Genomic DNA, 12897 nt, shown 5'->3' with positions numbered 1-12897 from the left:
TCACCCACAAATCTGGTGTCTTCTGATTCACTAAACAGGTTTTCACTATAAGAACTTTTAAAGCTATCATGTACAGAATTCTTTGTAACAAACTAAATGTATTGCATCTAAGGCAGGGTGTCCACCAGGGTGACATGGCGAGTCACATGACATGTAGCATGGCAAAAGGAATGCTTCTATCATATGCAACACACACAGTTTAATGGAGAAGTGCCCACTGCATTGACACAAAGTAACTGAATAATATGGCATGCCATGCCACTGCCACATGAGTGAGGCATGCTTCAGTTTTCGCCATGCATCACATTTGTGCTACTGACAATTTATAAATGTTTCTGATTTGGTTGTGTGATTGTCTCAGAATCCAGGAAAACGACAAATGGTCCTGAGTTCAGTGTCCATTTTTGTTGGTCTAGCGGAAAAATATCCAAGCACTTACGATAACTACAATCCTGAATACAGCAACAGGGACACTCCAAGCACGGGAAAGAATTGCTAGTGAAATATCACAGACAGGAATGGTAATTGGATTCTTTTAATTCATTTGTGGAAGAGAAAGAATATATAGAACCAAAGAGAATTACATACGATGGTTTTTCTATAAAACATGTATGCAAATCTTTTAAATGATTTGTTGAATTTAATGTAATCTCATATTCTTTTGGTATGTAGCCTGACATATATGCTTTGTTCTGGGAAGACAATGCTCCAATTGCACTAAGAAAGAAACTACAGAGGGGATTACCCAACTACACTGCCTTGTTTGTTAGACGCTGTTTAATTTTTGGCTTTTGATGTGATTTCCCAATAGGGTGGTCTACATTGTGCTGCACAGATGACTTAGAATATACAACATCATGAATCCATACAAAGTTATCAAGCAAACAAATAACTTGAATTATCAGATCAGTTTTATTAATGTCACAATTTATTGACATATCCAACAACACTCTTTGACAATGACATATCAGAAGAACATTCAGACCTCCTTCCCGTGAAAAATCTGTAATTCAGTACATGGATTTCATTAGTTAATTGCCTATGAGGATACAGTCTTATTATGTGTTTTATGAGAGGAGAAGCTTAAATCTGCAGCAAAACATTAATGGCGGCAATGGTTTAGGTTCTAAAAGCAGAAGTGCACCTCCAAACAACACTTTACCTTCCCATCACATTTGCAGTCACACTTTCCAATACAGCTGATAAAAATTAATAATACGACTTATCTTAAAAAATATATTATGGAAAGGCAAACCTACATTTCTAGCATTTGTAGACTTAGAGAAAGCTTTTGACAACATTGACTGGAATACTCTCTTTCAAATTCTGAAGGTGGCAGGGGTAAAATACAGGGAACGAAAGGCTATTTACAATTTGTGCAGAAAACAGATGGCAGTTTTAAGAGTCGAGGGGCATGAAAGGGAAGCAGTGGTTGGGATGGGAATGAGACAGGGTTGTAGCCTATCCCCAATGTTATTCAGTCTGTATATTGAGCAAGCAGTGAAGGAAACAAAAGAAAAATTTGGAGTAGGAATTAAAATCCATGGAGAAGAAATAAAAACTTTGAGGTTTGCCGATGACATTGTAATTCTGTCAGAAACAGTAAAGGACCTGGAAGAGCAGCTGAACGGAATGGATAGTGTCTTCAAAGGAGGATATAAGATGAACATCAACAAAAGCAAAACGAAGATAATGGAATGTAGTCGAATTAAATCGGGTGATGCTGTGGGAACAAGATTAGGAAATGAGATGCTTAACGTAGTAAATGAGTTTTGCTATTTGGGGAGCAAAATAACTGATGATGGTCAAAGTAGAGAGGATATAAAATGTAGACTGGCAATGGCAAGGAAAGCGTTTCTGAAGAAGAGAAATTTGTTAACATCGAGTATAGATTTAAGTGTCAGGAAGTCGTTTCTGAAAGTATCTGTAGAGTGTAGACTTGTATGGAAATGTGGACGATAAATAGTTTAGTCAAGAAGAGAATAGAAGCTTTTGAAGTGTGGTGTTACAGAAGAATGCTGAAGATTATATAGGTAGATCACATAACTAATGAGGAGGTATTGAATAGAATTGGAGAGCAGAGGAGTTTGTGGCACAACTTGACAAGAAGATGGGATCGGTTGGTAGGGCATATTCTGAGACATCAAGGGATTACCAATTTAGTATTGGAGGGAAGTGTGGAGGATAACAATTGTAGAGGGAGACCAAGAGATGAATACACTAAACAGATTCAGAAGGATGTAGGTTGCAGTAGGTACTGGGAGATGAAGAAGCTTGCACAGTATAGAGTAACATGGAGAGCAGCATCAAACCAGTCTCTGGACTGAAGACCACAACAACAACAATTATCAGGCTTTCTGCAGATGATGCTGCTATCTACAATGACATACTATTTGAAAGAAGCTGCATAAATATTCAGTCAGATATAATAACATTTCAAAGTGGTGCAAAGATTGACAACTTGCTTCAGATGTTCAGAAATGTAAAATTATGCACTTCACAAAACAAATGACTACAATATCAATGAGTCAGTGTTGGAATTGGCCAAATCATACAAATACATGGGTGTAACACCTCGTAGGGATGTGAAATTGAATGATAATATAGGCTCAGTTGTGGGTAAAGTAGACGATAGTCTTCGGTTTTTGGTAGAATACTGTAGAAGTGCAATCAGTCTACAAATGAGACTGCTTACAAATCACTTGTGTGACTGGTTCTGGAATATTGCTCAAGTGCGTGGGACCCATACCAAATAGGACTAACAGGGGATACAGAATGTTTACAAAGAAGGACAGCATGAATGGTCACAGGTTTGTTCAGTCACTGGAAGTGTGTCACAGAGATACGGAATTCAAAGCCCAATTTAGCCACTTTTGCCTTTATCATCACTGATGTGTGAGATGGCGCATTATCCTGGTGAAAGAGCACTTTCTTGCATGCCAATCTTGATCTTTTTTCAGCCAACATGGGTTTCAGACAATCCAACAATGAAGCATAGGAGGGTCCAGTAATAGTTCTGACTTTTTCCACGTAATCTACAAGTATTATTCCTTGGGAACCCAAAGACAGTGGTCATCTCCTTAGCAGCTGACAAAATGGTCTTTGCCTTCTTTGGTGCCCTTTCACAACCCTTTGTCCATTGTTATGACCAACATTTTGACGCTGATTTGTAGTTATTGATTCAGGTTTCATGAACAGTCACAAATTGGCACAAAAAGTCTTGTGGGTTGTGATTAAACATCGCCAGACAGTGTGTTGAAATGTTCTGCCAGATACACTTGACTGTGAGCCATCACGGTACCCACATCACATGCAGCTTCTTCATAGCCAGTTCTCTGTGTAGAATATTATGCACTCACTCAGCTGAGATGCCTACAGTCTCAGCAACCTTAGCTGGATTTTGTCAACGGTTTCCTTTGTGGTGGTCTTAATTGGACAGCTAGAGCAAGCCTCATCTTTGGTGCTATACAAAAGTAAATGGTCTACAATGATAGTGCAGAGTCCACATGGACTTCATCCGATTCTCTTTTGATTTTTCCAGCAGTCCAACCCTTCAAATGAAAATGTTTAATAACAGCACAAAACTAGATCTTTTCCACTTTCAATCACAGTCAACACACTGACCAAGTCAGATGGCTGTTAACAATCAGCTGTACACTCTACATTGTTGAAATTCTTTATATAACTCTTGGTTACCAATCATGAAGGTGCAACAAAAATGTTCCATTCTTTTATGGAAATTTGCCAGGCTATTAAACTACCCACATACATCTGCATAAATTAAAATTAAATGTTGGTGTGTTCAAAATCTTAATGCTCTGTAAGTTCTTCATTGATTGCTTTAGAAAATTTTGACAGAATGTCACATTTGAACAAGCATGTGTTTTTATATACAGGGTTATTACAAATGATTGAAGCAATTTCACAGCTCTAAAATAACTATTATTTGAGATATTTTCACAATGCTTTGCACACGCATTCAAAAACTCAAAAAGTTTTTTTAGGCATTCACAAATGTTCGATATGTGCCCCTTTAGTGATTTGGCAGACATCAAGCCGATAATCAAGTTCCTCCAACACTTGGCGCAGCATGTCCCCATCAATGAGTTCGAAAGCATCATTGATGCGAGCTCGCAGTTCTGGCACGTTTCTTGGTAGAGGAGGTTTAAACACTGAATCTTTCACATAACCCCACAGAAAGAAATCGCATGGGGTTAAGTCGGGAGAGCGTGGAGGCCATGACACGAATTGCTGATCGTGATCTCCACCACGAGCGATCCATCGGTTTTCCAATCTCCTGTTTAAGAAATGCCGAACATCATGATGGAAGTGCGGTGGAGCACCATCCTGTTGAAAGATGAAGTCAGCACTGTCGGTCTCCAGTTGTGGCATGAGCCAATTTTCCAGCATGTCCAGATTCACGTGTCCTGTAACGTCTTTTTCGCAGAAGAAAAAGGGGCCGTAAACTTTAAACCGTGAGATTGCACAAAACACGTTAACTTTTGGTGAATTGTAAATTTGCTGCATGAATGCGTGAGGATTCTCTACCGCCCAGATTCGCACATTGTGTCTGTTCACTTCACCATTAAGAACAAATGTTGCTTCATCACTGAAAACAAGTTTCGCACTGAACGCATCCTCTTCCATGAGCTGTTGCAACGACGCCAAAAATTCAAAGCATTTGACTTTATCATCGGGTGTCAGGGCTTGTAGCAATTGCAAACAGTAAGGCTTCTGCTTTAGCCTTTTCTGTAAGATTTTCCAAACCGTCGGCTGTGGTACGTTTAGCTCCCTGCTTGCTTTATTCGTCGACTTCCGCGGGCCACGCGTGAAACTTGCCCACACACGTTCAACCGTTTCTTCGCTCACTGCAGGCCGACCCATTGATTTCCCCTTACAGAGGCATCCAGAAGCTTTAAACTGCGCATACCATCGCTGAATGGAGTTAGCAGTTGGTGGATCTTTGTTGAACTTCGTCCTGAAGTGACGCTGCACTGTTATGACTGACTGATGTGAGTGCACTTCAAGCACGACATACGCTTTCTCGGCTCTTGTCGCCATTTTGTCTCACTGCACTCTCGAGCGCTCTGGCGGCAGAAACCTGGAGTGCGGCTTCAGCCGAACAAAACTTTATGAGTTTTTCTGCGTATCTGTAGTGTGTCGTGACCATATGTCAATGAATGGAGCTACAGTGAATTTATGAAATCGCTTCAATCATTTGTAATAGCCCTGTACATATTTTCACACATATAAATAAATAAATATGTAATAAGGGGAAATATTATTAGCAAAAATCTCGAAAAGTCCTTGACTGATTTACTTTATATTTTTACACAATATGCTAATGAAAGAGGCCCACCACGAACTCCTTTCCTGTTCCAACCTTTTCATTGCAGATTAGCATTTGCAATCTATGTCCTCACTTATTTCCTGGATGTATTCCAATCTCTGTCTTTCTCTACAGTTTTTACTGTCTACAGCTCCCATGGAAGTTATTCTCTGATGACTCAAACAGCTGTCCTATCCTGTAATCCTGTCCCTTCTTCTTGTCAGTGTTTTCCACACATTCCTTTTCTCGCTGATTCTGCAGAGAACCTCCTCATTCCTTACCTTATCAGTCCATCTAATTTTCAACATTCTTCTGTAGTGTCACATCTGAAATGCTTTGATTTTCTGATGTTCCAGTTTTCCTATAGTCGATTCTCACTGCCATAGAATGCTGTCAGAAATTTCTTCCTCATATTAAGACCTATGTTTGATACTAGCAGACTTCTCTTGGCCAGGAATGATGTTTCTGCTACTGTTAATCTGCTTTTTATGTTCTCCTTGCTCTCTGTCATTGGTTATTTTGCTGTCTAGTTAGCAGAATTCCTTAACTTGGTCTACTTAGTGATCGCCAATCCTAATGTTGTGTTTCTGCTACTTTTCATTACATTTATCCTTCTTTGGTTTAATCTCAATTCACATCTTGTACCAGTTAGACTGTTCATTCCACTCAACAGCTCGTGTAATACTTCTTCATTTACACTGAGGATAGTAATGTCTCAGTGAATCTTAACACTGATATTCTTTCATGCTGAATTTTAATTCCTCTCTTGAACCTTTCCTTTTATTTAAAGTCATTGCTTCTTCAAGGTATTGACTGAACAGCAGGGATGAAAGACTACATCCCTGTCTTACACCCTTTTTAATCCATGCACTTCATTCTTGGTGTTCCAGTCTTATTGTTCTCTCTTGGTTTTGATACATGTTGTATGTCACCCATTGTTCCCTATACACTCTTGTTTTTCTCAGAATTTTGAGCATCTTGCACCATTTGACACTTTCAAAAGCTTTTTCCACATTGACAAATCCTATGAATGAGTCTTGATTTTTCTTTAATCTCACTTCCATTATCAACCATAACATTAGAACTGCCTCTCTGGTGACTTTACCTTTCCTAAAGCCAAACTGATTGTCATCTAACAGATTCTCAATTTTCTTCTCCGTTGTTCTGTATATTATTCTTGTCAGCAACTTGGATGCATGAGCTGTTAAGCTGACTGTGCGACAATTCTCGCACTCCTTGGATCTTGCCAACTTCGGAATTTTTTCAGAAATCTGATAGTGGTCTCATACATTCCACACACCAACCTGAATAATCATTGTGTTGCCAATTCCTTCAATGATTTTAGAAATTACAATGGAATGTCATCTATCCCTTCTGTCTTATTTGAGGCCAGCCAGTGTGGCCGAGCGGTTCTAGGCGCTTCAGTCTGGAACCGCGCGCCGCAACGGTCACAGGTTCGAATCCTGCCTCGGGCATGGATGTGTGTGATGTCCTTAGGATAGTTAGGTTTAAGTAGTTCTAAGTTCTAGGGGCCTGATGACCTCAGATGTTAAGTCCCATAGTGCTCAGAGCCATTTGAACCATTTTTTTTGTCTTATTTGACTGTAAGTCACCCAAACTTCTTCTAAATTTTAATTTTAAATCTGAATCTCCTATCTCTTCCCTTTCAACTCCCGTTTCTTCTTCTATGATGTCATCAGACAAGTCTTCCTCCTCATAAAGGCATTCAGTGTACTCTTTCCATCTGTCCAGTCTCTCCTCTGTATTTAACAGTGGAATTCCCTTTGCACTCTTGATGTTACTACTCTAGCTTATAAATTCACCAAAGATTGTTTTGACTTTTCTATATGCTGAGTCAGTCCCTCTGACTTCTTCACAGTTTTCATTCAGTCATTTCACCTTAGCTTCCCTGCACTTCCAATTTATTTCAAACCTAAGTGACTTGTATTTCTGTATTCCTGAATTCCCATGAACATTTTTGTGCTTCCATCTTTCATCGATCAACTGAAGTACTTCTGCTGTTACTCATTGTTTCTTCATAGTTACCTTCCCTGTACCAATGTTTTTCTTTCCAACTTCTGTGATTTCCATTTTTAGAGATGTCCATTTCTCTTCAGCTGAACTGCCTACTGAGCTATTCATTATCACAGCTTCTACAGCCTCACAGGACTTCAAGTGTGTCTCTTTCATTACTTAGTACTTCCATATTCCACTTCTTTGGGCACTGGTTTTTCCTGACTAGTCCCCTAAACTTCAGCCTACTTTCCCTCACTACTAAATTGTGATTTGAGTCTATATCTGTGCCTGGGTATGCCTTACAATCCAGTACCTGATTTCGGAATATCTGTCTGAGCATTACATAATTTAACTGAAATATTTCTGCATCTCCTGGGCTTTTCAAAGTATAGTTCCTCCTCTTGTGGTTCTTGAACAGAGTTCTCAATATTACTAGTTGAAATTAATTGCAGAACTAAATTAGTCTTTCTCCTCTCTTGTTCATTGTCACAAGCCCATATTGTCCTGTAAACTTTTCTTTCCCTACAATTGCATTTCAGTCCCCCACGACTATTAGATTTTCATTTCCCTTTACATAATGAATTACCCATTCAGTATTCTCACATACTTCCTCTACCTCTTCATCTTCAGCTTGTGACGTCAGCATGTATACCTGAACTATTGTTGTCGATGTTGGTTTGCTATCGATTCTGATAAGAACAATCCCATCAGTGAACTGTTCATAGTAATTTGTTCTCTGCCTAGTCGTCCTATTGATAATGAGTCCTACTCCCATTATACCACTTTCTGCTGTTGTTGATATTATCCTATGCTCATATGATCAAAAATCATTGTTTTCTTTCCATTTCACTTCACTGACTGACACCCCCCCCCCCCCCCCCCCCCGAATCTAGATTGAATATGTTCATTTCCCTTTTCATATTTTCTATGTTCCCAAACCATGCTCAAGTTTCTGACATTCCATGTGCCGACTCATAGAGTGTTGTCCTTTCGTTGGTTATTCAATCTTTTTCTCATAATCATCTCCCCTTCAGCAGCCCCCTCCCAGAGTTCCAAATGGAGGCTAGTCCGGAATCTTTTGCCAAGAGAGTGATCATCATGACACTTTTACAGTTACAGGCCGTATGTTCTGTGAATAAACATTATGTATCTTTAATGCAGTGGTGTCCACTGCCTGCTGCATCCTCATGCCATAGATCATTGCTGACCTCTGCCCACTTCACTGCCCTCCTTGACAAGGCCATTGGCTATACCAGAAGTTTTTGGCTGCCACTGCTGAATATATACAGACAGATACAGGGAAGAGAAGGAGATTAAAATGTCCATCCAGTTCCCATACATATTAGAAATGTGTTCTTTCTCATTTCTTTCTTTTGTATTTAACCAGACTGAACTGCAGCAATGTGTGGCAGGGAACAGCTAGTAAGTAATATTATGAGAGAGAGGAGAGAGAGAGAGAGAGAGAGAGAGAGAGAGAGAGAGAGAGAGAGAGATGTAAATACTATAAGTGTATTAGAAAAATATCAAAATCTGAAAGGCCAGTATGATTTTCTCATCTATACATCACCCTTCATTCACATGCAGGTGAGTGACTGTCTTTCATCATTGTTTTATTTATTATCCTAATACTGGAATTACCATTATCAATATTTAAAATCTCTATTTTATCAGATGGCACATACCTGTTTTCTTATGAAGTTCTGGCCCCCCTCCAATATAAATCTCTGGGTCTATATATAAGTAATTCTTTGTTCCAGACAATTCAAATTCTTTTGCTTCAGTGTTACAATAAATTCTCACAAGGTTTTCATTATGAATTATAGTGAGGTTATTCCAATAGTTCGCAGTGACATCATCACCCATTGTTGTAATTATTGGTTCATTTCCTAAATTTATCTCTATATGGACAACTCTGTTCTTAATGGAGACAGCAATGTAATGAATGCCTGGTTCACCACTAGCATAGAAGAGAGCTGAATCATCAAAGTAGGTCTGGAAAAGAAGGATGAATAAAACAAATCAGAACCAGCTTCATGTCATATAATTATAAAGAAAATAATTTAAACTTCTTATCAGTGTTTCATGGGCATTTTGGAACTCCATCTAATTGTTTAATTTCTAAAACTGAAATAGTACTACTAGAGGAATCATTTTATTAGCAGAGATTGCTGGATGGAGAATAAAACATGAAATTTGATGTTTTTCTTATACTGTAGCTGACCAGTACTTAAATTCTCTGAATAGTGACACATTTTAACGTCTTTGACAGAAAGACATTAAAAGATCATCCAAAAAGTGTGCTGGTTTTGAAATACATAGTATATTTTTTTTTATCACTTGACCACACTGTGTGTATCACTTTGGTTTCCATAAACATTCCAAGTGTTTCTTCAATCTGAAGTTCTCACATTTCTTCATTGTGTGTTTAACAATGGAGCAGTATGCTAATGCACAGTATGTGCTAATAGTGAAAATATTTCATCAGAATGAGGAAAGTTATTTAGGGTGCAATAAAGCTATGAATGAATCAATTGTCCACATACTTACTGTAATGTTCAATAAAACAGATGCAGTAATGAATATTAAAGTTCTGGACACCCTCGTTCTGGCTGAGCTTTGCAAAACATTGCAGTAGTTCATGATAGTGCATTAGTCTAGAGAAATTGGTTCTTTGCATTCCCAAGAATTGGGCTTTGGATGTTCTTCAGTACAGCAAATTCTCTGATGTGATCTCCACTGCTACCTTTATTGAATTTAGTTAACACAACAGCTGATAATAAGAAAACATGACATTTTGTTGAATGGTTTCCCGGCAGATGACAATTTTGTAAGGCACATTATCTTTAGTGATAAAGTGCACTTCCACTTAAATGGACTTGTGAATAAACAGAACTGCTGTATCTGAGGATACAAAATTCTTGTAGAGTTCAAAAGAAGGAAATGCACCTGCAGCAAATCACAGTTTAGTGGTTTTGGATGGGTGGCATCATTTGCCCTTACCTTTAGGATGGTGAGGCAGAACAATGGAATCCAGTACCATGTGTTGATAAGAAGTGTTCTGTGACCTTGTTTCATTTGAATGGACATCCAAGAGTTGGGGTTACAGTAGGACAGTGATGCTTGTCCCACTGCCTGTGAAACAACTGACTTGTTAAAATAAGCAATTTCTGGATTGCATAATTTCAGTTATTGGTGACCAACAATGGTCACTAAGATCATTTGACTGAAGCCTTTGTGACTATTTTTTCTTTGAGACTATTTTAAATCACTGGTGGATGTCAATAAATCCTAAAACATCCATGAGTTAAAGGGAGAAATTAGAAATGTTGCTGGTGAAATGCAAGTGGAGTCTTGCCAGGCAGTCATAGTGAATTTCATGGACAAATGTACTGCATGTTAGTCCACTAGACAAGATCATATGTCAAACATCATTTTCTATACTTGAAATGGGAAGGTATGATGAATATGTTTATGTATCTTGTTGATGTGTTTTTCAGAAATAAAGTTCATAGTATGGTATGTCCAAACTGGTGCAATTTTTGAGAGTTCCTGTGGAATAGTTCATGATTTAAGAATTGTCAACCATTGCTCTTATAATGAAAAAATAAATCACTGTGATACAATCAACAGTATTACAAAAATTGGATATTTTTACACATTACTGACACTGCTGTTCTGAATGATGGTACAAGTGTTTATCTAACTCTTAAAACATGAAATATTGTGTAGAGTCCTTAAAAAAGTACTGCAGTTTTGATATTTTTCAAAACACATTAACAAAATACATAAATATGTTTATCACACTTTCCCATTTCAGATATGGAAAACGATGTTTGACATATGACCTCTGTATAAATTCTGGTAATGATACGTAACTATCTGGCAATGTTTAAATGAGTAGTCTTTAATGTAAGATATTCACAAAAACACACTTGGAAAAGAAATAACTAACTGAACAAAGAGTAATTAATACAGCATTACTAAAAAAAATATGGAACACTTACATAAACATCTTGCACAACATATAACAGCAAAACATAGGAAAATGATTAACCCTCACTCCTCCTCCTTAATTATTTTTCTTCTCAATTCTTCAAACACTATAAGAGGTAGTGGTTTTGTAGTACACCAGCAAGTTGACTAGAACTTTCTACATATGTTAATTTGCCAGTCATTTCAACACGTTGCTGAATGAATTTTCATGGACTTTCAGTATATTGTGACTTTTCATCATTGGTTTTCTTCAACATTCATATGGCAACCCGACTGTCAACACACAGTTCTGGCAGTTGGCCCAAACCTGAAATTCCAAGTTCTTATCCAAGGTGTCATACCCAACAAATATCGCTAACTGGAGGTCAGTATTTTGCTTCAGCCATTGAAGTTGCCACAAGACGTTTTTTGCAAGCATACCAGGCAATGGGTCCTCCTACCATGATAAGAACTCTGCTGGTGGAGCATCTAGTTGAGATATTATCTCCATAATCAGAATCAGCGTAGGCAAGCAGTGTTGAGCCTCCATCAAAGAATATACTGTACTTCACAGTTCCTTTTAGATACTGAAAAATGTGTTTCACCATTTTCCAGTGATTAAACATTAGCTTACCAATAAATCTGCTTAAGGAATTAATAACAAAACTAATATCTGGATGAGATATTGTTGCAAAGTACAATGGGCTCCCTACAGCTTCTTGATAGGGTTTTGTCCTTTCCAATGGCTCATCACTGACAACATTTTCTTCATCTATCACCATTCCACACTCCATAGGTGTAGCAACTGGATTTAAAATCATCAAACTTAAAATATCTTAAAATTTTCTTTGTATATATTGACTGATTTACATAAATTCCCTGTGAACTTATTTTAATTTCCATTTGAAGCTAAGAAAATTGATTTCAGAATATCCTGTCAAATGTTATTTCAAATTTCTGATTCAGCATGTCAAAAGCTTCAGTAATGCTATCTGTTCTCCTTTGAGTAATTAGCCCGTCATCAGTAAACAATGCTATAATTATGCTTCTGAATTGAAGTTCATGTTAGGAAGGACACTGGAGTAGGGTAGCCCATGCAGCTGTGTTAGCTACATTTCTATGGTGGGGTAATGGTTAGCATACATGCATATGAGACCTGGGTGCAAGTCTCAGCTGTGACATAAATTTTAATTGATTTCTTCAGCTCCTTTCATGATTGAAGACAGGATTGTTGTCAGTGTTAACAAATCATAATGTCATTGCATAGTTCAACAATTGTTTTTCAGTTGGAACTTGTTTTAGGCCATAAAAACTTTCAGACTGCTAGCTATATTTGAACCATTGTTGAATCCATCCTCTTGATTCATGTAGATCTTTGTAGCTGCAAAACTTTAATTGATTAATAATGCACTACAGGACTAAACGCTTCTTGTAACTAATCTGGTTCTACAATGTCCATCATGTTTTGTACACACTATCCAGCAATAGGTTAAGGAATGAAATTTTCATTCTGAAGTGGAGTGTGCACTGCTATGAAACTTCCTGGCAGATTAAAACTGTGTGCCAGACCGAGACACCGA

General features: G+C 37.9%; 1 protein-coding gene across 6 annotated transcripts in view; it reads right to left on the bottom strand.

The window, feature by feature from the left end:
• Positions 1–12897, bottom strand: part of LOC124788247 (neurexin-4) — a 545350-nt gene that overhangs the window by 265605 nt on the left and 266848 nt on the right. For all 6 annotated transcript variants that reach the window (XR_007016075.1, XM_047255435.1, XM_047255434.1 and 3 more), the window contains exon 11: positions 9028–9337. Coding sequence is in view for 5 of the 6 variants with exons in the window: in XM_047255435.1 (XP_047111391.1) it covers positions 9028–9337 (310 nt within the window). In the remaining variant the exon portion in view is untranslated. The remainder of the gene's footprint in view (positions 1–9027; positions 9338–12897) is intronic.

This window comes from Schistocerca piceifrons, chromosome 3 (genome assembly GCF_021461385.2).
Source record: "Schistocerca piceifrons isolate TAMUIC-IGC-003096 chromosome 3, iqSchPice1.1, whole genome shotgun sequence".
Taxonomy (NCBI): Eukaryota; Metazoa; Arthropoda; class Insecta; order Orthoptera; family Acrididae; genus Schistocerca; species Schistocerca piceifrons.
This window is presented reverse-complemented; position numbering and strand designations above follow the sequence as displayed.